At 40.7% G+C, this 26,090-nt stretch overlaps 1 protein-coding gene across 7 annotated transcripts in view; it reads right to left on the bottom strand.

Moving 5' to 3' along the window:
* Positions 1 to 26,090, bottom strand: part of LOC112234982 (nck-associated protein 5-like) — a 128,767-nt gene that overhangs the window by 70,110 nt on the left and 32,567 nt on the right. For all 7 annotated transcript variants that reach the window (XM_024403374.2, XM_024403365.2, XM_024403359.2 and 4 more), the window contains 3 exons: positions 24,612 to 24,680; positions 14,742 to 14,780; positions 8,013 to 8,132 (listed from right to left, as the gene is read on the bottom strand). In XM_024403374.2, coding sequence (XP_024259142.2) covers positions 8,013 to 8,132; positions 14,742 to 14,780; positions 24,612 to 24,680 — 228 coding nt within the window. The remainder of the gene's footprint in view (positions 1 to 8,012; positions 8,133 to 14,741; positions 14,781 to 24,611; positions 24,681 to 26,090) is intronic.

Raw genomic sequence — 26,090 nt, 5'->3', positions numbered from 1 at the left:
CCAGCACAGCCAGAAGAGGACTGGCCACCATAGCCTGGTTCCTCTCTAGGTTTCTTCCTAGGTTTTGGCCTTTCTATTGAGTTTTTCCTAGCCACCGTGCTTCTACAGCTGCATTGCTTGCTGTTTGGGGTTTTAGGCTGGGTTTCTGTACAGCACTTTGAGATATCAGCTGATGTACGAAGGGCTATATAAATACATTTGATTTGATTTGATCAAGTTTGCAGACGTAGTGGGCTTGATTACCAACAATGACGAGACAGCCTACAGGGAGGAGGTGAGGGCACTCGGCGTGTGGTGTCAGGAAAACAACCTCTCACTCAACAACAACAAAACAAAGGAGATGATCGTGGACTTCAGAGGGAGCACCCCCCTATCCAAAGTGAAGGGACAGCAGTGGAGAAGGTGGAAAGTTTTAAGTTCCTTGGCGTACACATCACAGACAAACTGAAATGGTCCACCCACACAGACAGTGTGGTGAAGTAGGCACAACAATGCCTCTTCAACCTCAGGAGGCAGAAGAAATGTGTCTTGTCATCCAAAACCCTGACAAACTTTTACAGATGCACAATCGAGAGCATCATGTTGAGTTGTATCACAGCCTGGTATGGCAACTGCACCGCCCTCAACCGCAAGGCTCTCCAGAGGGTGGTACGGTCTGCACAACGCACTACCGGAGGAAAACTACCTGCCCTCCATGACACCTACACCACCTGTCACAGGAAGGCCAAAAAGATCATCAAGGACATCAACCACCCGAGCCACTGCCTGTTCACACTGCTACCATCCAAAAGGCAAGGTCAGTACAGGTGCATCAAAGCTGGGACCGAGACTGAAAAACAGCTTCTATCTCAAGGCCATCAGACTGCTAAACAGCAATCACTAACTCAGAGAGGCTGCTGCCTTCATTGAGACCCAATCACTGGCCACTTTAATAAATGGATCACTAGTCACTTCATACAATGCCACTCTAAATAAGGCCACTTTAATCACGTTTACATGTCTTACATTACACATATCACATGTATATACTGTATTTTATACTATCTATTGCACCTTGCCTATGCTGCTTGGCCATCGCTCATCCATATGCTTACATGTACATATTCTCATATTGTCTTTAGATTTGTGTGTATTAGGTAGTTGTTGGAGATTGTTAGATTACTTGTTAGATATTACTGAACTAGAATCACAACCATGTCTCTATACTCGCATTAACATCTGCTAACCATGTGTATGTGACAAAACAATTTGATTTGATTTGAGAAGTGTGCTCTTCACGGATGAATCCCGGTTTCAACTGTACCGGGCAGATGGCAGACAGCGTGTGTGCCGTTGTGTGGGCGAGCATTTTGCTCATGTCAACGTTGTGAACAGAGTGTCCCATGGTGGCATGGTATGGGCAGGCATAAGCTACGGAAAACGAACACAATTGCATTTTATCCATAAAAATATAAATGCACAGAGATACAGTGATGAGATCCTGAGGCCCATTGTCGTGCCGTTCATCCGCGCCATCACCTCATGTTTCAGGATGATAATGCACAGTCCCATGTCACAAGGATCTGTACACAATTCCTGGAATTTGAAAATGTCCCTGTTGTTCCATTGCCCTCATACACACCAGACATGTCACCCATTGAGCATGTTTGGGATGCTCTGGATCGAATTGTAGGACGGCATGTTCCATTTCCCGCCAATGTCCAGCAATTTCGCATGGGCATTGAGGAGGAGTGGGACAACATTCCACAGGCCACAATAAGCAACCTGATGAACTCTATGCAAAGGAGATGTTTCGCGCTGCATGAGGCAAATGGTGGTCACACCAGATACTGACTGGTTTTCTGATCCACTCCCCTTCCTTTTTTTATGTGTATCTGTGACCAACAGATGCATATCTGTATTCCTAGTCATGTGGAATCCCTAGATTACTGTAGGGCCTAATGAATTGATTTCAATTGACTGATAACCTTATATAAACTGTAACTCATTCAAATCTTTGAAATTGTTGCATGTTGCATTTATATTTTTGTTCAGTGTACAGTACATGAGCACAATTGAGTATAACACCATAAAGGTTATGAAATCAGTACCTTGCTTGTCCAGGGTTCTAAAGGAATACACACAGAATACATTATGCTACATGTGTAAATACTATGTGCTACAGTAGAAATGACATGATATACAGAAAATGTATGATAAGGTAATAAGGCACTTGCTTTGATGCGAACTAAGGCATTGGAGAAAAGGCAGCGGAGAAAAGTTGGGCACGTTCTGTGATGACCAAATGGCCATACTTGACCTGAGGAAACACCCGGTGGAGTACTTGGGCCATAAGTTTGTCCGGCTCATCTAGCTAATCGTCGCTTAACATTAGCATAGCATGTCTCAAATATAACTATTCAACCACAGTGAAATAGGCTGCTTCTGTGAATTAATAAAGAAGCGGAACTCACCTCAAACTGTTGTTAGAAAATCATGTAAAATTGACAAGTTGAAACAGCCTATAGATAATTAGCAGGCATCATGCCTCGGTTTAAGGGCAGCACAGGCATAGCAATCACATTTTGGAACAGTGAGCGAATTCTGATATCACGCGCAACTCCCGCGTTCAAAAGTTAAATTCAAAATCAAATAGCTAAATTATCCTTGGTATGACCAACAATTCCATATGTTAGCTTAGTAGAAATGCAGCCCGGGACTCTTGGGCTACAAGGGGTTAATAAGTTAATATTCTTTATTCAATGCTTTTCGGACATGTATTAATTGTTTTTTGCTGCGTTACAAAATGTCATATTATTGCAATGTTAATATGTTGGCTAATCTTGTGCGCCATGGGCAATAGCTTGTGGATTGTGTGGTGCTACTGAAATGAATCAACTGTGCATTTTCTGTTCTTGAACGCAGTTGTTGTGTTGTGGTTTGTTGAGCTGTTGGGAGTAGTGCTTCGGTGCGAGGTTCCAGTGATAAGTGAGTCGGTCCACTTTTCTGGATTAGTTGGGTGGCAACTGCATTATTCTGCATGGAGAGCTCTCAGCTCTGTTTTGTAAGCAGTGAGCTCATGATTTATGCTGTCATCTATTCAGTTGTGGGGGTTCGGAGTCGGACACATGCTCTTCTGTATGATAGATAGTTTAGTGTAAGTTGATTCGAATCTCTCTCTTTCCCTCCTCTCTGTCCCTCTCCCTCTTCTCTTCTCTCCCCCTTGTGGTAGATATCAAGTGATCTGGAGCAGTGCTCACAATAGTCTCCCACTTCTATTTTGTATTAGTTTACAATTCTAAACTTGGCGAAAAGGAAATAAGAACAATACCAAATATGGGGCATGGCATTCTCTCGCCCTCAGCTCGCAGGCCTTCTCCGGCCCATGTCAAACACGTAGCCCACTAGCAAGCAACAGGGCACGGCCCCGCCGGTGCTGGATCAAGGTCAGTGCTTTTTTCCTTGATGGCTCGCATAGCTGTCCATGGTCCTAAAACTGTTTTATTAGGTACAATCTTTTGTTTACTAATTTAGTTACAACACCCCTCTAGTTTTTCCCATTATCTCTCCCACACACCTGTTGTAATTATGCAGTACAAAGAAATGTGCTCACTGTTCGCATGCAATGCTTTATTATAAAGCACCCCTACTCAAAATAACTTCCCATGGCTATCTCTAATCCCACTTGAGTCTTGTACTGTAGTAACACATATGGCACCCTATCAGGTCTGTACCAATACAACTCCACGCAGCCACTGATCTCCGGCAGGAAGAAGCCCAGTCAGTTGCACCCTTGGCAAGTCGGTAAATTTGACCTTAATAGAAAAGGCCAGGCATGTGGAACGAAGTCTTACTGCACTTGTAAGCATACAGTAGACTTAATGAACTGGCAGGGGATTCATACATTTCATAAATGTTCTATGCTATGTTCAAACCATGACCATTTCAAGTGAGGACATTTTTTGGTTGAAAATAGCTAGAAAGAGACTTGATTAATATAATTATTTGTATCTGTTATTTCCTCTCTCTATTGTAATATTTTTTTCTTCAGATGAAATAGCAATAGGAAAATCTCCCAAGATTCTTACTCCCTGGTGGATCTACTGCTGTTCATGGCTTTGCAAAGAGATGAACAACCCACCATACTGTAGATGTCAAAACACTGTGCAACACTACACAGGGAGTAGATGTGCTGAATCCCCCACTGGATGAATATATGAGTAGTGTCTGTCTACGTTGGGCTAATCTACTTTGAACATTAAGGTATTAACAAAGTAGCTCCTAGAATTCTTAAGGTCAGCAATACTCTTAGATGACAGAATATAATTTGGATGCAATTTCTGTTCCAGATGAAAGTTGCAAGTGACATGATCTCAAGCAACTTTGCTGATACACGAAGCATTTCAGATGCATTTGAAATTGCATGCATCATGCAACCCTGTAATACATCACATCATGGTTTCAAAAATGATTTGTTTATCAAATGTTTGGTAATTGTAACAGCATCAACATAGACAAAATGCTGGCTGTACAATTTAGCTAGCTCGCCAAAATGCTGCCTATTTGCCAACCATGTTTTACCAAACTAGCTAGCTTAATGCAGTTCATGTTGGAGCATTTCTGTTGAAACTGGACAGAGATAGATCTACGTTCACTTTTAAAATTACATTTATTGAATGCCCGATCATTTACATAAACCCTGACTGGGCATGGTGTCCAGAATTTTTCATACATTTCCCATTTGGCATGTCTGCTTTGTCATGGTTTGCAGCAGCATTGACACCTGTGTTGACATGACAACTGGGTCGGAGTTCCAAACGCTCACTGATTGGACATTGCCTACTGTACAGTCAGTTGCGGGAAATAGAATTGATTTATATCTCAATTTTTGCGGGGTGACACACTGAGTAACCCAGATGCAACTGTGTTGCAAGCAACGTCAAATGCATCCAGATTGCTTCGTGTGTCATAGGCTTAATTAAAACCTGTTGGGGCTAGGGGGCAGCATTTTCACTTTTGGATGAAAGGTGTGCCCAGAGTAAACTGCCTCCTACTCTTTCCCAGATGGAAATATATGCATATTATTATTACTGGTGGATAGAAAACACTCTGAAGTTTCAAAAACTGTTTGAATTATGTCTGTGAGTATAACAGAACTCATATGGCAGACAAAAATCTGAGAAGAAATCCAAACAGGAAGTGAGACCTCGATTTTGTAAACAGTGCCATTTGAAGTCCAGCTGAGATATGGATGTTTATGCACTTCCTAGGGCTTCCACAAGATGTCACCGTCTTTAGATTCTGGTTGTATGATTCTACTATAAAGGAGGGGCTCATAATAGCTCTTTGAGTGGGTGGTCTGGCAGAAAGCCTCCGTCTCATTGCATGGTCATGAGAGAGTGTTCTTCGGTTCCAATGCGTTTCTTCAGACAATGAAATTCTCCGGTTGGAACCTTATTGCTGATTAATGTTTAAAACATACTAAATATGGATTGCATACATCATTTGACTTGTTTCTACAACCTGTAACGGAACTTTGAGTTTTTGTTTGGAGGAATTGCTCGTGCTTTTTGAGGATTGAATGCTGGGCTGAACAAGCTAACAACAAGTGGCTAAATATTGGACTTTATGGAACTTTAGGGAACAAATCAGTCATTTATTGTCGAACTGGGATTCCTGGAACTGCCTTCTGATGAAGATATTCAAAGATAAATTAATATTTATAGTGTTTTTTGTAGCTTCTGTTGACGCCAAAATGGCGGATATTTCTTTGGGTTCTGAGTGCCGTTCTCAGAATATTCTTTCTCCGTAAAGTTTAAAAAAAAATCTGACACAGCGGTTGCATAGAGGATACGTTTATCTTTAATTCTGTGAATAACAATTGCATCTTTTATCAATGTCTATTGTGAGTATTTCTGCAAAATCACCGGATGTTTTGGAATCAAAACATTACTGCACGTAACGCGTCAATGTAAACTGAGATTTATATATATATATATATATATATATATATATATATATATATATATATATGCACATTATCGAACAAAACACACAATACATGTATAACATGATGTCCTATGAGTGTCATCTGATGGAGATAATCAAAGGTTAGCGATTCATTCTATATTGCTGCTTTTGTGACTGTGAAAAATGGCTGTGTGTGTTTTTGAATTTGGTGGTCATCTAACATATGTTGTGTTTTCGCTGTAAAACATTTAAAAAATCTGACACGATGGGTAGATTAACAAGATGTTTATCTTTCATTTGCTGTATTGGACTTGTTAATGTGTGAAAGTTTAATATTTCTAAAGAAATATTTTCAGCTGAATGGGAGGGGATGTTCCCTTTAGGGAACTCCTTGCCATAACAATTAAGCTGTTCAAGGCAATAGAGTTTGGGTATCATCTGTTTTGGACATGCCTGTAGCTCGCTTGAAATCAACAACATGCTCCTTTTGAATATCTAATAGAACAAATAACAAGATAATTGGCTGTCATAACACTGTAATAATCAATAATTCAGAAATATAATTTCATTACATAAGTATGAAGATATCCCTCTAGTGGTGTGGGGCTCTGCTTTGGCAAAGTGGGTGGGGTTATATCCTTCCTGTTTGGCTCCGTCCAGGGGTATCATCGGATGGGGCCACAGTGTCTCCTGACCCCTCCTGTCTCAGCCTCCAGGATTTATGCTGCAGTAGTTTATGTGTCGGGGGGCTAGGGTCAGTTTCTTATATCTGGAGTACTTCTCCTGTCTTATCCGGTGTTCTGTGTGAATTTAAGTATGCTCTCTCTAATTCTCTCTTTCTCTCTTTCTTTCTCTCTCTCATAGGACCTGAGCCCTAGGACCATGCCTCAGGACTACCTGGCATGATGACTCCTTGCTGTCCCCAGTCCACCTTGCAGTGCTGCTGCTCCAGTTTCAACTGTTCTGCCTGTGGCTATGGAACCCTGACCTGTTCACCGGACGTGCTACCTGTCCCAGACCTGCTGTTTTCAACTCTCTATGGACAGCAGGAGCAGTAGAGATACTCTTAATGATCGGCTATAAAAAGCCAACAGACATTTACTCCTGAGGTGCTGACTTGCTGATACCCTCAACAACTACTGTGATTATTATTATTTGACCATGCTGGTCATTTATGAACATTTGAACATCTTGGCCATGTTCTGTTATAATCCCCACCTGGCACAGCCAGAAGAGGACTGGCCACCCCTCATAGCCTAGTTCCTCTCTAGGTTTCTTCCTAGGTTTTGACCTTTCTAGGGAGTTTTTCCTAGCCACTGTGCTTCTACACCTGCATTGCTTGCAGTTTGGGGTTTTAGGCTGGTTTTCTGTAGAGCACTTTGAGATATCAGCTGATGTAAGAAGGGCTATATAAATAAATTTGATTTATTCTGTAATTATTATAACTTACTTAGATATTACTCATTGAACCTATTCTTAAGATTCATAGTGAATTTGAAGTAGACAAGTACGGTTCTATGGTGGAACGTGCACTGATATGTTATTGCTCTTAAAGAAAACCTCTGTATCTCTCTTTAAAAGGCACAATCTGAGATTTGAAACAAAACTTGTTTTGGTAAACAGCAAAGGGATGGATCTAGAGAAATGGAACGGCTCTTAAATTCAAAGACAGAGCTATGGATGAAAGCTTTGACTGTCCATGAGCTCAAAATAATAGTTCTACCCATGTTTTGAAGCTATACAGTGTTTGTTTACAATTATATCATTTAGAAACCTGAAAGTAAAACAATACAATTTTTGCGTTATGCTGGGGTAAGACAATAGAACTAAGCTCATGAGACTTTTGTAAGTCATAGTCTTCAATAACCAGTGGCTATATATCGTTACCTTAAAAGTCAAGATGACAAGTCAAAAAAAATGTATCTACCAATTCTAGACTACACGTTCAAGGTCATCACCTTATATTGTTATTATAAACCCATGAACCTGCTCAAATGCGATTGTGGCATGCTTATGACTGGTCAATATTTGTCTTTATCCAGTCTATGCCAAGCCCAGCCTACCTGAGAGATAGGGTCGGTGGATGTTTTGACCCGCTGCTGGAACAGAACGTTCAGTAGGCGGTTCTGCTGCTCCAAGTCAAACACGCGTGTCCTCAGCTTCACACAATCCTCCTTCAGGTCCTGGAGATTCACCCACATAAACACAATAATGGTTGGTTTACATTTTGTACGGTATAAACCAGCTTTAGAATTATACAGTTGAAGTCGTAAGATTGCATACACTTCGGTTGTAGTCATTAAAACTCGTTTTCAACCACTCCACACATTTCTGGTTAAAAAAAAACTATAGTTTTGAAAAGTCGGTTAGGACATTTACTTTGTGCATGACACAAGTAATTTTTCCAACAATTGTTTAAAGACAAATTATTTCACAGTATCACAACTCCAGTGGGTCAGAAGTTTACATACACTAAGTTGAATGTGCCTTTAAACAGCTTGGAAAATTCCTGAACATTATGTCATGGCTTTAGAAACTTCTGATAGGCTAACTGACATCATTTGAGTCAATTGGAGGTGTACCTGTGGATGTATTTAAAGGCCTACCTTCAAACTCAGTGCCTCTTTGCTTGACATCATGGGAAAATCAAAAGAAATCAGCCAAGACCCCAGAATTATTATTTTTTAGACCTTCTGGTTCATCCTTGGGAGCAATTTCCAAACGCTTGAAGGTAAAACGTTAATCTGTACAAACAATAGTACAAACACCATGGGACCACGCATCCATCATACCACTCAGGAAAGTGACGCGATCTGTTTCCTAGAGATGAACATACTTTGGTGCAAAAAGTGCAAATCAATCCCAGAACCACAGCAAAGGACCTTGTGAAGATGCTGGAGGAAACAGGTACCAAAGTATCTATATCCACAGTAAAACGAGTCCTATATCGACATAACCTGAAAGGCTGCTCAGCAAGGAATAATCCACTGCTCCAAAACCGACATAAAGAAGCCAGACTACGGTTTGCAACTGCACATGGGGATAAAGATCTTATTTTTTGGAGACATGTCCTCTGGTCTGATGAAACAAAAATAGAACTGTTTGGTCATAATGACCATCCTTATGTTTGAAGGAAAAAGGGTGAGGCTTGCAAGCTGAAGAACACCATCCCAACCGTGAAGCACGGGGGTGGCAGCATCATGTTGTGGGGGTGCTTTGCTGCAGGAGGGACTGGTGCACTTCAAAAATAGATTGCATCATGTGAAAGGAAAATGACGTGGATTTATTGAAGCAACATCTCAAGACATCAACCAGGAAGTTAAAGCTTGGTCGCAAATGGGTCTTCCAAATGGACAATTACCCCAAGCATACTTCCAAAGTTGTGGCAAAATGGCCAAAGGATATCAAAGACAATGTATTGGAGTGGCCATCACAGCCCTGACCTCAATCCCATAGAAAAATTGTGGTCAGAACTGAAAAAGCGTGTGTGAGCAAGGAGGCCTACAAACCTGACTCAGTTACACCAGCTCTGTCAGGAGGAATGGGACTAAATTCACCCAACTTATTGTTGGAAGCTTGTGGAAGGCTACCTGAAACGTTTGACCCAAGTAAAACAATTTAAAGGCAACGCTACCAAATACTAATTGAGTGTATGTAAACTTCTGACCCACAAGGAATGTAATGAAAGAAATAAAAGCTGAAATAAATCATTCTCTCTACTATTATTCTGGCATTTCACATTCTTAAAATAAAGTGGTGATGCTAACTGACCTAAGACAGGGAATTGTTATTAAGATCTAATGTCAGGAATTGTGAAAAACTGAGTTTAAATATATGTAAACTTCCGACTTCAGCTGTATATAGATAGGTGTGTTCCTTTCCAAATCATGTCCAATCAAATGAATTTACCACAGGTGGATTCCAATCAAGTTGTAGAAATATCTCAAGGATGATCAATGGACACAGGATGCACCTGAGTCTCATAGCAAAGGGTCTGAATACTTATGTAAATAAGGTATTTCTGTTTTATATTTTTAATAAATGTTCAAACAATTTGCTTCATCATTATGGGGTATTGTGTGTTGATTTATTTAATCCATTTTAGAATAAGCTGTAACGTAACAGAATGTGGGAAAAAGGGGTCGGAATACCTTCCCAAATGAACTGTATTTTGTTATGATACCCACATACTGAAGTTAACCAGATTTAGCTATATCTGGCTATATCTGGTTATATGTTATGAGCCATATGCGGTCAGCCAAGACCAATATGAGGTCTTGGTCTTGGTTGATTTCTTTAGATTTTCTAATGCTTGATGTCAAGCAAAGAGGCACTGAGTTTGAAGGTAGGCCTTGAAATACATCCACAGGTACACCTCCAATTATTATTTATTTTTATTTCACCTTTATTTAGCTTCTTATGGCTGGGGGCAGTATTGAGTAGCTTGGATGAATAAGGTGCCCAGAGGTGCCCAGAGTAAACTGCCTGCTCCTCAGTCCCAGCTGCTAATATATGCATAGTATTAGTATATTGATATATTATAAACACTCTGAATCTTCTAAAACTTTTTGAATGATGTCTGTAAGTATATCGGCTCTCATTTGGCAGGCAAAAAGCTAAGAAAAAAATTCAACCAGGAAGTGGGAAATCTGAGGATGGTCGGTCGTTTTTCAACTCATTCCCTATTGAAGATACAGTAACATGACATTGGTCATGTTGCACTTCCTAAGTCGTCAACTATATGTCAGTCTTTAGAACCTTGTTTGATGCTTCTACTGTGAAGTGGGGGCGAATGAGAGGGGAATGAGTCAGAGGTCTGCCAGAATGCCTTGAGCTCATGACGCTCATTCACGTGAGATTTAGCTTGCGTTCCATTGCATTTCTACAGTCAAAGGAATTCTCCGGTTGGAACATTGAAGATTTATGTTAAAAACATCGTAAAGATTGATTCTATACTTCGTTTGACATGTTTCTACGGACTGTAATGGAACTTTGACTTTTCGTCTGCTCCTAGCGAACGCGCTTCGTGAGTTTGGATTTGTTTACCAAACGTGCTAACAAAAGGAGCTATTTGGACATAAATGATGGACATTATCGAACAAAACAAACATTTATTGTGGAACTGGGATTCCTGGGAATCTGATGCATTCTGATGAAGATCATCAAAGGTAAGTGAATATGTATAATGTTATTTCTGACTTCTGTTGACTGCACAATATGGCGGATATCTTTTTGGCTTGTTTGGGCTCTGAGCGCCGTACTCAGATTATTGCATGGTTTGCTTTTTCCGTAAAGCTTTTTAGAAATCTGACACAGCGGTTGCATTAAGGAGAATTGTATCTAAAGTTCCATGTATAACACTTGTATTTTCATCAACATTTATTATGAGTATTTCTGTAAATTGATGTGGCTCTCTGCAAAAACACTGGTTGTTTTAGAACTACTGAACATAACGCGCCAATGTATACTGAGATTTTTTTACATAAATATTAACTTTATCGAACAAAACATACATGTATTGTGTAACATAAAGTCCTATGAGTGTCATCTGATGAAGATCAAAGGTTAGTGACTAATTTTCTCTATTTCTGATTTTTGTGACTCCTCTCTTTGGCTGGAAAAATGTGTTTTTCCGTGACTTGGCTCTGACCTAACATAATCGTTGGTGGTGCTTTCACCGTAACGCCTATTTGAAATTGGACACTGTGGTGGGATTAACAAGAAGTGTATATTTAAAATGGTGTGAAATAATTGTATGTTTGAGGAGTTTTAATATTGGGATTTCTGTTGTTTTGAATTTGGAGCTCTGCACTTTCAATGGCTGTTGTCATATCGATCCCGTTAGCGGGATCTCAGCCCTAAGAAGTTTAACCAGGTAGGCTAGCTCAATTTAAATGTATTTATAAAGCCCTTCTTACATCACCTGATGTCACAAAGTGCTGTACAAAAACCCAGCCTAAAACCCCAAAATGCAAACAATGCAGGTGTAGAAGCACGGTGGCTAGGAAAAACTCCCTAGAAAGGCCAGAACCTAGGAAGAAACTTAGAGAGGAACCAGGCTATGAGGGGTTGACTGTCCTCTTCTGGCTGTGCTGGGTGGAGATAACAGAACATGGCCAAGATGTTCAAATGTTCATAGATGACCAGCAGGGTCAAATTATAATAATAATCAGTTGACATGTTCTCATTTACAACTGCGACCTGGCCAAGACAAACCAAAGCAGTGTGACACAAACACATGGAATTAACAAGTGTACAGTCAATAATTCAATAGAAAAAAATAAAGTCTATATACAATGTGTGCAAATGGCGTGAGGAGCTAAGGCAATAAATAGGCCATAGTAGCGAAGTAATTACAATTTAGCAAATGAACACTGGAGTGATAGATGTGCAGATGATGATGTGCAAGTCGAAATACTGGTGTGCAAAAGAGAAGAAAACTTTGGAAGTATGCTTGTGGTCATACTTCCAAAGCTTCTAAAGCCATGACAGAATTTTCTGGAATTTTCCAAGCTGTTTAAAGGCACAGTCAACTTAGTGTATGTAAAGTTCTGACCCACTGGAATTGTGATACAATGATTTATAAGTGAATTAATCTGTCTGTAAACAATTTTTGGACAAATTACTTGTGTCATGCACAAAGTAGATGTCCTAACCGACTTGCCAAAACTATAGCTTGTTAACAAGAAATTTGTGGAGTGGTTGAAAAACGAGTTTTAATGACTCCAACCTAAGAGTATGTAAACTTCCAACGTAAACTGTAAGGTCCCACAGTTGACAGTTCATGTCAGAGAAAAAACCAAGCCATGAGGTCGAAGGAATTGTCCGTAGAGCTCCAAGACAGGATTGTGTCGAAGCACAGATCTGGGGAAGGTTATCAAAACATTTTTGCAGCATTGAAGGTCCCCAAGAACACTGTGGCTTCCAACAACATTTATTTAGAAATCAAGGCAAACTTAACCAGCATGGCTTCAACAGCATTCTGCAGTGACACGCCATCCCATCTGGTTTGCGCTTTGTGGGACTATCATTTGTTTTTCAACAGGACAATGACCCAACAGGACACCAACACACCTCCAGGCTGTGTAAAGGCTATTTGACAAAGAAGGAAAGTGATGGAGTGCTGCATCAGATGACCTGGCATCCACAATCACCTGACCTCAACCCAATTGAGAAGGTTAAGGATAAATTGGACGCAGAGTGAAGGAAAAGTGCTCCGCATGTGGGAACTCCTCCCAGACCGTTGGAAAAGCATTCCAGGTGAAGCTTGTTGAGAAAATCCCAAGAGTGTGCAAAGCTGTCATCAAGGCAAAGGGTGGCTACTTTGAAGAATCTCAAATATGAAATATATTTTGATTTGTTTAACACTGTTTTGGTTAATACATGATTCAATATGTGTTATTTCATAGTTTTGATGTCTTCACTATTATTCTACAATGTATAACATTGTAAAAATAAAGAAAAACCTTTGAATGAGTAGATGTGTCCAAAATATTTACTGGTACTGTACTTAAATGGAAGACGTTTGGAACTACCAAGTCTTATTCTAGAGCTGGCCGTCTGTCCAAACTGAGCAATCGGAGGAGAAGGGCCTTGGTCAGGGAGGTGACTAAGAAGCAAATGGTCACTCTGACAGAGCTCAAGAGTTCCTCTGTGGAGATGGGAGAATCTTCCAGAAGGACAACCATCTCTGCAGCACTCCACCAATCAGGGCTTTATGGTAGAGTGGCCAGACGGAAGCCACTCCTCAGTAAAAAGCACACAACAGCCCGCTTGGAGCTTTCCAAAAGGCACCAATGTACTCTCAGACCATGAGAAACAAGATTCTCTGGTCTGATGAAAACAAGATTGAACTCTTTGGCCTGAAAGCCAAACGTCACACCTGGAGGAAACCTGGCACCATCATACAGTGAAGATCCTTGATGAAAACCTGCTCCAGAGCGCTCAAGACCTCAGACTGGGGCGAAGGTTCACCTTCCAACAGGACAACAACCCTAAGCACACAGCCAAGACAACACAGGAGTGGCTATGGGACAAGTCTCTGAATGTCCTTGAGTGGCCCAGCCAGAGCCCTGACTTGAACCTGATCGAACATCTCTGGAGAGAACTGAAAATAGCTGTGCTGCGACGCTCCCCTTCCAACCTGACAGGGCTTGTGAGGTTCTGCAGAGAAGAATGGGAGAAACTCCCCAAATACAGGTGTGCCAAGCTTTTAGCATCATACCCAAGAAGACTCGAAGCTGTAATCACTGCCAAAGGTGTTTTAACAAAGTATTGAGTAAAGGTTCTCAATACTTACGTAAATGTGATATTTAAGTTTTTTATTTGTATACATTTTCAAAAAATTAGAATAATTTGTTTTTGCCTTGTCATTATGGGATATTGTGTGAAGATTGATGAGGGGGGGGAACAATTGACTCAATTTTAGAATAAGGATGTCACGTAACAAAATGTGGAAAAAGTCAAGGAATCGGAATACTTTCCGAATGCACTGTATAGCCTACAGACATGGACCTTAATGAAAATCATCATTAGACTTTGCTACCCCAAAGTGGATAAATATGTGAAATTTGACCTGCTGGCCGATGGAATACATGGCAAGTCCGCAGAAATTTGACAAGCATACACCAACAGTTAAAGTGAGCATGTGGTCTTTCAGTTTCAGTAGTCATGACTTGCTACCTAGTACACAACTATGTATCATTATGACATTCCACCATTATTTCTCTCATAGCCTCCATTATACTTGATAAGACTTACTGATGCTTCAACCAAACAAAACAAAGACAAACCTTTTGAGTGAGGAGAGCTTGAACCACCTGATTAGACACCTTGAAGAGGAAGACAGGGAAGAGAGAGGAGGTAAATGAAATAGAGAGACATTGCATAAACAATACTTGCAAAGAAAAGTTAAGACAACATTCAGTCAACATTCACCCACAATGACATCTGCTAAATATGTGTATGTGACTGATACATTTTTGATTTGATTCTTCCAGGGTTGTTGTATAGCGCTTGCGTGAAGAAGCAGATCTTCACGAGAGACATTTATTCACTTTCCCAATGTTTTAATTGTTGTCTCAATTGGTTGTTTGTTTCAAGGGCTCTACTTATTATTTTCATTCAATATTATCAACAACATTAATGGAGCATTCAGATGCTCGTCAGACGTGGAAAACTTCCTAATAAGGGACACCAACTTGAGGAGTCATAAAAATAAAATGCACCCCCCTCCCAACGTAAAACATATTTTCACACGAGCCTCTCCTCCCCAACATATTTTAATTCTTTACACTAATGTAAAAAACAATTGCACACCTTCCCCCTCCAATTTAACAACAACAGAAAATACGACCACAAGTAACAATGACTATAACGACCATAACGAACCTGTGTTCATAAACGTGGTGTCGACTTTCCCACTTCAGCATGCTTTGGTGGCACAGTCCATGCTACTCAGGGCTAGAAGGTTTGCCAATCACCACGAACGACCTAACTCTCCCTGCCTGTTCCATTAGACCTACACTACGATGAGAGCCAGCTGCAGACAATGATCAGCTAGGTGGAAATCAGATTTTCAAAATATTGATGCTATATTGCCGGTCAGAATGGAGAGGAAGCAGAGTGTGCGTTAAGCCTTCCTGAATAACTGGGCCTGCTAGGAGCATATGTGGCCACATTATTATAGGATGACTTGGGAGAATGATGATCCGCAACACACAGTGCATCTCAGTATCCAAACGTAAAATATAGACAGACTGGGCTAATACTGTGCATTCTAACTTCTAAACTGTCAAAATTAATGGAATTAAATATTCAAATCACAGGGCATTTGTGCAATTATTTAAATGACATTTTCACTTCAGTTTACAGCCTAGAGTATAATTTTGTACTCACTTGAAAACAATGATGCAATTGTTCATTACAATATGGTGTTGTAGGCTAGTCTAGGTAGGATAATTGTGCTGTCCCTAAACAAGATCAAGAGGGTAGCTTTTTGAGCCGTCTCATCTCTTCACTGTTCTTTCATGCACAATGACTCACCTGGCCTCTCCGCTTATGAAAATTTAAAATTGGTGCAACTTTGAATGATTTTATGTGGTATGATTGCTAGTTAGCATATTGTCACTATAAATAGTGGAGAGAGGGCAGGATAGACTATATTGACCTGTAGCATAGTTAGTGCGCGGTAAAGCATAGTCAATTGCATAAGGGAAGTACCAAAACACCTTCATATAGGGGAGAGGCAAGCAAGCAGATAAATGTGTTGGTCCCATGTTTCATGAATAAAAATCCCAGACATTTTCCATTCATGGAAAAGCTTATTTCTCAAAATATTTGAGCACAAATTTGTTTACATTTCTGTTAGTGAGCATGTCTCCTTTGCCAAGATGATCCAGCCTCCTAACAGATGTGGCATATCAAGAAGCTGATAAAACGGTATGATAATTACACAGGTGCACCTTGTGATGGGGACAATTAAAGGCCACTTTAACCATTTTAAAATTTGCAGTTTTGTCACAAAACATAATGCCATAGATGCCATTGGCATGCTGACTGCAGTAATATCCACCAGAGCAGTTGCCAGAGAATTGAATTTTAATTTCTCCACCATAAGCTGCCTTCCACATTGTTTTAGAGAATTTGCCAGTACGTCCAACCGTCCTCACAACCACAGTGCAACCACACCAGCCCAGGACCTCCACATCCGGCTTCTTCACCTGCGGGATAGTCTGAGGGGGGTGGGGGGTGCTGAGAGGTATTTCTATCTGTAATAAAGCCCTTTTGTGGGTAAAAACTCATTCTGATTGGCTGGGCTAGGCTCCTCAGTGGGTGGGCCTGGATGCCAAGTGGGTGGGCTTATGCCCTCCCACATCCACCCATGGCTTTACCCCTGCCCTGTCATGTGGAATCCATAGATTAGGGCCTAACACATTTATTTCAATTGACTGATTTCCTTATGTGAACTGTAAATAAGTCAAATCTTTGAAATTGTTGCATGACAGATTTGTATTTTTATTTTTATTCAGTACATATAGTAAAACCTGCAAAAGGGTGAATGTAAACCAGGGAAATAAATGCATCACCCTCCTTTGTGACCAATACAAAAACACACAACCGTCCCCTACTTTGGACAACCCACCCCAGTAAATTTCGAACTGTCGCTAAGAAGTCGTGAGTCTGACATGACTGTGTTCAAGTGCTATTAAAGTCATTATTCAACCAATACAATTTTAGCTTTCTAGATAAGCAAGCTAACGTTGCTAATAATAAAGTTCACTTGCTTGCTTAACATTGACAATATGGTGAAACTAGCTACATTATCTGCATTGATAAGTTTGTAATTCTAAAAAACGGATTTGTTGAAATCTTTTAGTTGAAAAGGTGAAAGGTCAGTGCTGAAACGCCACTCCCTCGGCAACTCGGTAAGAGCATTTTCTCTGAGTGTCCCACATGTAATTACGACTTGGAGCGTTGTTCAAGTGAAATTTCCCAGTCAGAACTCTGAACTTCCAGTAACTCCGTGTGACGCCCCGTTACTACTATCATCTACATTTCTACAGTTGTTGAATTGTGTCAAGCTGCTTGTGTGTGTGTGTGTGTGTGTGTGTGTGTGTGTGTGTGTGTGTGTGTGTGTGTGTGTGTGTGTGTGTGTGTGTGTGTGTGTGTGCGCGTGTGTGTGTGTGTGTATGTTTAGAACAGGGGTGCATTCAGTTCACTTGAACGTTTGCTAAATTGCAGAACAGTTTCTACTGAACAGCATGTTTTCCCAAAACGTTCTTGAAGAGACTTTGAGATACGTCTCCTATATTCGGTGGATGTGCTGGGGTGTGGCTTGAAGCAATGAGTGATGTATTTAAAGGGCAGCGTTGCATTTTTAACCCACAAACCCAACCCCTCCCTGTTTTTCAACTGATCATTCACTACAACACCATTTCCTTTCAATTTTATTATATTACATTTTACATTTTATACCGTAAATAATAGATCAAATTTAAGACGGAATAAATTGTGTTCAATAGCGGATAAAATGAAAGTGGAGTGAGCGCTAGGTTGCGCGTCCCAAACACAACAGTACACTAGACTCGACCCTCGTTCTGAATAGTCATTACTCAAAAGAAAAACATCAACCAATTTCTGAAGACTGTTTACATCTAGTGGAAGCCCTTGGAACTGCAACCAGATGCCTCAGAAATCTAGATTCCCATAGAAAATCAATTGAAAAACAAAGAAAAATCCTGGATAGTTTGTTCTCGGGTTTTCGCCTGCCACATAAGCTATTTTTTCCCCCGTTATTTTACCAGGTAAGTTGACTGAGAACACATTCTCATTTACAGCAACGACCCGGGGAATAGTTACAGGGGAGAGGAGGGGGATGAATGAGCCAATTGTAAACTGGGGATTATTAGGTTTGAGGGACAGATTGGGAATTTAGCCAGGACACTGGGGTTAACACCCCTACTCTTATGACAAGTGCCATGGGATCTTTAATGACCTCAGAGAGTCAGGACACCTACAGGCCATGGTTTAAACTGGTCTGGGACCAGTGATGTGGTAGTACCTTCACAGGGCAGGACATGTCCCATCCAAAAGGCAGCACCCTACACAGGGCAGTGTCCCCAATCACTGCCCCGGGGTACTGGGATATTTTTTTAGACCAGAGGCAAGAGTGCCTCCTACTGGCCCTCCAACACCACTTCCAGCAGGATCTGGTCTCCCATCCAGGGACTGACCAGGACCTTAGCTTCAGAAGCAAGCCAGCAGTGGTATGCAGGGTGGTATGCTGTTGGTTCTGTTATATTCACAGACATCCTTTTAACAGTTTTAGAAACTTTAGAGTGTTTTCTATCAAAATCTACCAATTATATGCATATCCTAGATTCTGGGCCTGAGTAGCAGGCAGTTTACTTTGGACACGCTTTTCATCCAGACGTGAAAATACCGCCCCCTATCCCAAACAGGTTTTAAGCTGCTGAACACCACACTGTATCCAAAGTAGAAAATGTCTCACTGTTCTAATAGTTCAATTGAATGTTGTGTCAGTTTCATATCAACCATCGTCTGTACTGATGCATGTATGCGTAATTCAGAATTACTATATCTTAAAACAAAGAAAAATTATTAGCAATTTTTTGGCCACTTTCCTTTTTTACCATCAGGCATTTTGCATTATCATGACTACACTAAGTGTACAAAACATTAAGAACACATGCTCTTTCCATGACATAGACTGACCAGGTGAATCCAGGTGAAAGTTATGATCCCCTATTGATGTCACTTGTTAAATCCACTTCAATCAGTGTAGAGGAAGGGAAGGAGACAGATTAAAAAATGATTTTTATGCCTTGAAACATGGATTGTGCATAGCCCCAGGAAGATATTTGGGTGTGGGGTTGCTGCGATGTTTTAGTTGCGGGGAGGATGTTGATCATTTTGTGTTGACATGGGGGCAGGAAAAATGTTTTTGCCCTCACTAAATACGTCTGTATCGGTCTGCTAATACAGTACTAGTAAAGGCCCAGTGCACTACTAGTGGAATTTTTGTTTCTTTGTTTTTTGTTGGGTTTTTTGGGGGGGTGGGGGGTCCTGCAGCACCCTCAACACGCTTACTTCCCGCTGATATGGGATTGTCCATTCAGAGGGTGAAAAGGCAAGAATTTTGTTTTAATAGCCTTAGAATGGGGTACGACAGTAGTTGCCAGGCGCACCGGTTTGTATCAAGAACTGCAACGCTGCTGGGTTTTCACGATCAACAGTTTCCAATGTATCAAGAATGGCCCACCACCCAAAGGATATCTAGCCAACTTGACACAACTGTGGGAAGCATTGGAGTCAACATGGGCCAGCATCCCTTTGGAATGCTTTCAACACCTTGAAGAGTTCTTTTAACGATCAGGCTTGTTGCATTCTCATGACTACCTGTACCTTTCAAAAGTTCTGTATTAAACCTTTTACTTAGACTGGATCCTGGTCAAGTCTCCTCTTTTGCCTTTTCAATGTCAACTTGCCATTGCAAATTTTTACAACTATTTATTATCATGGTGAAATCTCCTGTCTTTTCAAGAATATGGCTTTTAATGTGAAAGGCCCTCGGTTCGCTTCCACGCAGTTTTAAAAAATGTGTTGAGTTGGTAGCCTTGAATATGCAATGTGAATGAAGGTAGCAGAATGTCATGAAGGGCTTGAACTTATTACTTGATCTCAGTTATATTATTGAGCAATTATGTAGTTTAGTTTCAGTGAACGTGCTGATCATTCAACATTTTGGGGATGTCAAGAGTGATGTTGAGTGCACTGCACATTGCTGACTGTGTGAGCTGGTAGGGGGCAGAGATGCTTTAGAAATGTGACTTTAGACTTAATATCCTTACAGAAGACAGTGGTCCTTTTGGAGGGTACTGTGATAGCTGATGTGTTGCTACTGGTGACAAAGATGAACTGGCTGGTTGCATCACAGTGACCACTAATTCACTGCTATACATGGCAAAATTGAATCTAATGAGTTAAGCTCTCCTTATGTAATATTCATAAGAGCTGGAGGATGGGAGGAAGTTTGAAGATTCACACATAGCAGTAAACATTAGCAGAAACTTGAACACAGATAATAATATTTTTTGTCTGATTGTGTCAACCAGAACTGTATCATGAACTGTAATTGTGTCAACCAGAACTGTATCATGCTGGTTCTGCTAAAAATACAGTGGGGCAAAAAAGTATTTAGTCAGCCACCAATTGTGCAAGTTCTCCCACTTAAAAAGATGAGAGAGGCCTGTAATTTTCATCATAGGTACACTTCAACTATGACAGACAAATTGAGAAGAAAAAAATCCAGAAAATCACATTGTAGGATTTTTAATGAATTTATTTGCAAATTATGGTGGAAAATAAGTATTTGGTCACCTACAAACAAGCAAGATGTCTGGCTCTCACAGACCTGTAACTTCTTTAAGAGGCTCCTCTGTCCTTCACTCATTACCTGTTTTAATGGCACCTGTTTGACCTTGTTATCAGTATAAAAGACACCTGTCTACAATCTCAAACAGTCACACTCCAAACTCCACTATGGCCAAGACCAAAGAGCTGTCAAAGGACACCAGAAACAAAATTGTAGACCTGCACCAGGCTGGGAAGACTGAATCTGCGATTGGTAAGCAGCTTGGTTTGAAGAAATCAACTGTGGGAGCAATTATTAGGAAATGGAAGACATACAAGACCACTGATAATCTCCCTCGATCTGGGGCTCCACGCAAGATCTCACCCCGTGGGGTCAAAATGATCACAAGAACGGTGAGCAAAAATCCCAGAACCACACGGGGGACCTAGTGAATGACCTGCAGAGAGCTGGGACCAAAGTAACAAAGCCTACCATCAGTAACACACTACGCCGCCAGGGACTCAAATCCTGCAGTGCCAGACGTGTCCCCCTGCTTAAGCCAGTACATGTCCAGGCCCGTCTGAAGTTTGCTAGAGAGCATTTGGATGATCCAGAAGAAGATTGAGAGAATGTCATATGGTCAGATGAAACCAAAATAGAACCTTTTGGTAAAAACTCAACTCGTCGTGTTGAGGACAAAGAATGCTGAGTTGCATCCAAAGAACACCATACCTACTGTGAAGCATGGGGGTGGAAACATCATGCTTTGGGGCTGTTTTTCTGCAAAGGGACCAGGACGACTGATCCGTGTAAAGGAAAGAATGAATGGGGCCATGTATCGTGAGATTTTGAGTGAAAACCTCCTTCCATCAGCAAGGGCATTGAAGATGAAATGTGGCTGGGTCTTTCAGCATGACAATGATCCCAAACACATCGCCCGGGCAACGAAGGAGTGGCTTCATAAGAAGCATTTCAAGGTCCTGGAGTGGTCTAGCCAGTCTCCAGACCTCAACCCCATAGAAAATCTTTGGAGGGAGTTGAAAGTCCGTGTTGCCCAGCAACAGCCCCAAAACATCACTGCTCTAGAGGAGACCTGCATGGAGGAATGGGCCAAAATACCAGCAACAATGTGTGAAAACCTTGTGAAGACTTACAGAAAACGTTTGACCTCTGTCATTGCCAACAAAGGGTATATAACAAAGTAGTGAGAAAAACTTTTGTTATTGACCAAATACTTATTTTACACCATCATTTGCAAATAAATTCATTAAAAATCCTACAATGTGATTTTCTGGATTTTTTTTTCTAATTTTGTCTGTCATAGTTGAAGTGTACCTATGATGAAAATTACAGGCCTCTCTCATCTTTTTAAGTGGGAGAACTTGCACAATTTGTGGCTGACTAAATACTTTTTTGCCCCACTGTAAAATCACATTGTTCATTTCAGCACTTTTCCTGAAAGTATGGTGGACGAATAACTAGGCTAGTGCAGACACAGTACAGCTTAGCTTGACGTGACTCGGTTCTGAATCAACACATGTAGTTGAGACTCAGTGGTACCATTTTTATTCAGTTGAAAATGTAGCCCTTTAATCCAGCTGTCAACGACAACTTGTCTCAGAAGTCATGACACAGAGAACCCCGAGAGATTCGCCAAAAAAGCCTGTACACAAACTATAACAGGTTCTCAACCCATACAGAGTGAATTACTCTCAATACAGTTGCTTCGAAACATTTTGTCTTCTACCTGAATACTTAAAATTCAAGAGGATAGCGCCATGGTAACTGCCTCATTAACCCCCTAGTCTATTGACTCACCAGAAGAAAGAAACCCATCAAAATCTGTCAGTCTAAGCTAGAGATATCTGTCTTTGCATGGGCTGCGTCTCAGTCCACCACATCCGCCTATGTCACCCTTCCGCATCTGCGGTGAAAGTGGAAGAACTACAGCGCTGTTTGTCAGACCAGGACACATCCCGAAGTAGCATCCAAACAGTTTGGCCAACAAACTAATAGGACTCTCATGAACACAATGTATTTTTATTTTTATTTAACCTTGATTTAACTAGGCTAGTCAGTTAAGAACACATTCTTATTTACAATGACGGCCTACCCTGACCAAACCCGGACAATGCTGGGCCAATTGTGCGCCGCCCTACGGGGCTCTCAATCACGTCCGGATGTGATACAGCCTGGATGGTGTTCAATGGTGTTCTCGGTTTTGCTCTACGACCCCCACAAGTGTCACTACTAGTCTAAAGGTAACCCATACAAATGAATGGAAGTAAGGAGGTAGTTTTATGCCAACAAAAATAAGGGGTATATAGGACAGACACTTATTCCTTTAATTTTCCTTCCTTATTCCTTTGTTTTTTTACTGTATTTTTTCCATTTATTAATGTGTTATTCATTGCGTTTCTATGGACTGTATTAGTAAAGGCAAAATGCTATATTTTATTAAATCATTTCTATATATATATATATATATAAATATATTTTTTTTATACGTAAAGGGATCCTAAAATTCAAAATCAATTAGCTAAGTGACCCATGGTATGACCTTCTTAAAACAATTCCATTTGTCAGACTGGAGAGACAATCAGCTCAGCCCTTGCGTTGGAGGAAAGGAGGGCATGCAACCCACACTTGATCCCTCCCAGCCAGTCTTTCTGAGCAGGAGGTCCCATCCCTTAGAGCCCCACTGCTTAGAAACAATAACAAAGTGTCCTTTCCACACCTGTTTCGGTGAAAAGCTGAGGGACAGGGCTGGAGAAATGTAACCACTCTCAAATTCATAGACAGAGCTATGGATGCAAGGACTCATCATCAAGTTATCAATATGTTTTAACCATGTTTGTTTACATTTACTTTGTTTGCAAACATTGGATTAAAACAAGGTTATATTTAGGGGTTTTAGTTCAACTAAGCTCATAAGGCATTTAGAAGTTATATTCTTGAAGAGTCAATGGGTATATATCATTAATTTACACGTCCAAAAATTGATGTAGCAACTAAGGATTCTAGCTTTTTTCAATGACAGCCTAGTGTGGGTTAACAGCCTTGTTCAGGGGCAGAATGACAGAATGACCATCTACATTCTGGCACTGCACCTTGTCAGCTCTGGGATTCGATCATTGCAACCTTTCGGTTACTAGTCCAACACGCTAACCACTAGGCTACCTGCCGCACCACTACCTGCTGCTTTAACTCTCAACAGATTCAAAAACCTGAACAACTGGTTAGAAACAGACTCTCTGTCTGTTTCCATAAGGAAACTGCAGTAATTTATCATCCTTTCCAGACCCTATAAAGCATTTCAGCTTAGAGTAAACCCAGCGAACTCACTGCCTTCAGCCCAAATGACACCCTATTCCCTACATACTGCACTACTTTTGACCTGAGCCCTGGTCAAAAGTAGTGCACTACATAAGGCCAATTGAGATGCAAACACTCTGGTGAACTTGAAAGTCTATGCCAGTTCTGGCATAAATTGCCCCTGATTCTTGCTTGTGTCTCATCCAGCAGCTGATTGCAATCTAGATTCTGGCATCGACAGAGCTGCATCGACAGAGCATTTACGATGATCAATATCTTGATAAGCATCTTTTTACTCATGAAAAATATGGGTTGAGAAGGGCCTGATACAATTACAAAGGAATGAGTAAAAGTGCGTCCGCTTTGTGATTGTTAACTTAACTGTGTGAGTATGTGTATCTGTGTCTTCTTCTGTGAGTGTGTCTGTTTTTGTGTGTCAGTGCGTCTGAGAGAGAAAGAAAGAGTCACTTACCTCATCCAGACAGCGTTCATACTGCTTCCTCTGGTTGTCGTTCTCCTTTGTCAAGGCAGAGTTCTCCACCTGTAATAGCAAACACCTCCAGATATACTGAATATGTACACAAAAAACACCTTCACGTGTCCATATAAATATATTCTAAATATAAATCTGTAAACAATTACAGATAAGTATACCACTTGTATACACATCAGCTCTTGAATGAGCTGAAGGTAACTCTTATACTCTTGTTTGTTATTTCTCTGAATTGTTTGTTATTTCTCAAACTTTAAAGGGTTCCTCAGCTGTCCCCATGGTAGAACCCTTTGAAGAACCCTTCTGGTTCACAACACATTCTGTACATCCCCTCTTTGCTTACTATTCTACAATCTCTTTCTCACTGGAGTCACATGTCAATAAGGGCCTTATGAGGCCTATCTGCCAAAGCATACACAGATAATGGATAACGCTATAAATCTGTGGTATCTCAATCCCTAAGAGCCACCAGGTCTCCTGGAGGTGTCCCAGGTGGAACGAAATGACTGATAGAAGGTTTCCAATCAGGAACTGATCCATTCCATGAATACAGAAGCGAGCAAGGTGATTTTCTATTGAAATGATTAATTCAGTAAATCTCTCAAGGGATAGCTAAGGTATTATACTAGCCAAGAGACTCGGGGATGCTACTTAGTAAATATCATAGACAACTGCTGGAAGTCTTTGGTGTTTGTGGTTTGCGAGGGAGGAAAAGTGAATCGTTTGTTTGATGCTCAGGTGTTGCTGAAAATCACAGGAGCATTTTATAAGATATAGAAGCATCTCACAATGATTTTTTAAATTTTTTTTATTGACCTCTCATACATACTATGTTTTTTAATTGGGATGCCATCACTGTTTTTATGTATTTTAAATGTGTGTGCATGCCTGCCTGTGTGGGTGTGTGTCTATTCGTGCATCACATTTTTACCCTACCCACAGCTCTTTATGCGTTCATTAGCACTAACACGATGTAAATAAGTGTGGGTTCAAATTTGAGTAATCTAAACTTAGATGAATTAACTTTAAAAAAGACCAATAACTAAATTGATTGACATGCGGAAAGCAGAGTATCAAACCAGATATCCGTGTCACTTCTTCACCTCCTCAGCAAGCAAATGAGAAACAAATTACTTTTTTGGTTGAGGTGGTGAAGAGAATCAAATGAGAGGCTTCTCTAGACGGTGAGCACAGTGGGCTGGAACTGTGTTCATTTGTTTATTGACTTACTTCAGTTTGCAGCAAATTGTTCATGGCGGATTACAGGGAAGCCCCCAAGTGTTTTCACTGACATTGGTACCATTGGAATGAAAACACTTTAAAGTTCATAGAAATGTTTTAAATAATGTAGGAGACTATAACACAATAGATATGGTAGGAGAAAACAAGGATGAGGTCAGTGATCTGGCAGTGGGGTGCCAGGACAACAACCTTTAACTGAAAAGAGTTAGCATGGAC

Source organism: Oncorhynchus tshawytscha, linkage group LG03, assembly GCF_018296145.1.
Source record: "Oncorhynchus tshawytscha isolate Ot180627B linkage group LG03, Otsh_v2.0, whole genome shotgun sequence".
Taxonomy (NCBI): domain Eukaryota; kingdom Metazoa; phylum Chordata; class Actinopteri; order Salmoniformes; family Salmonidae; genus Oncorhynchus; species Oncorhynchus tshawytscha.
Note: the sequence above shows the minus strand (reverse complement) of the source record. Positions and strands in the feature narration are given on the sequence as shown.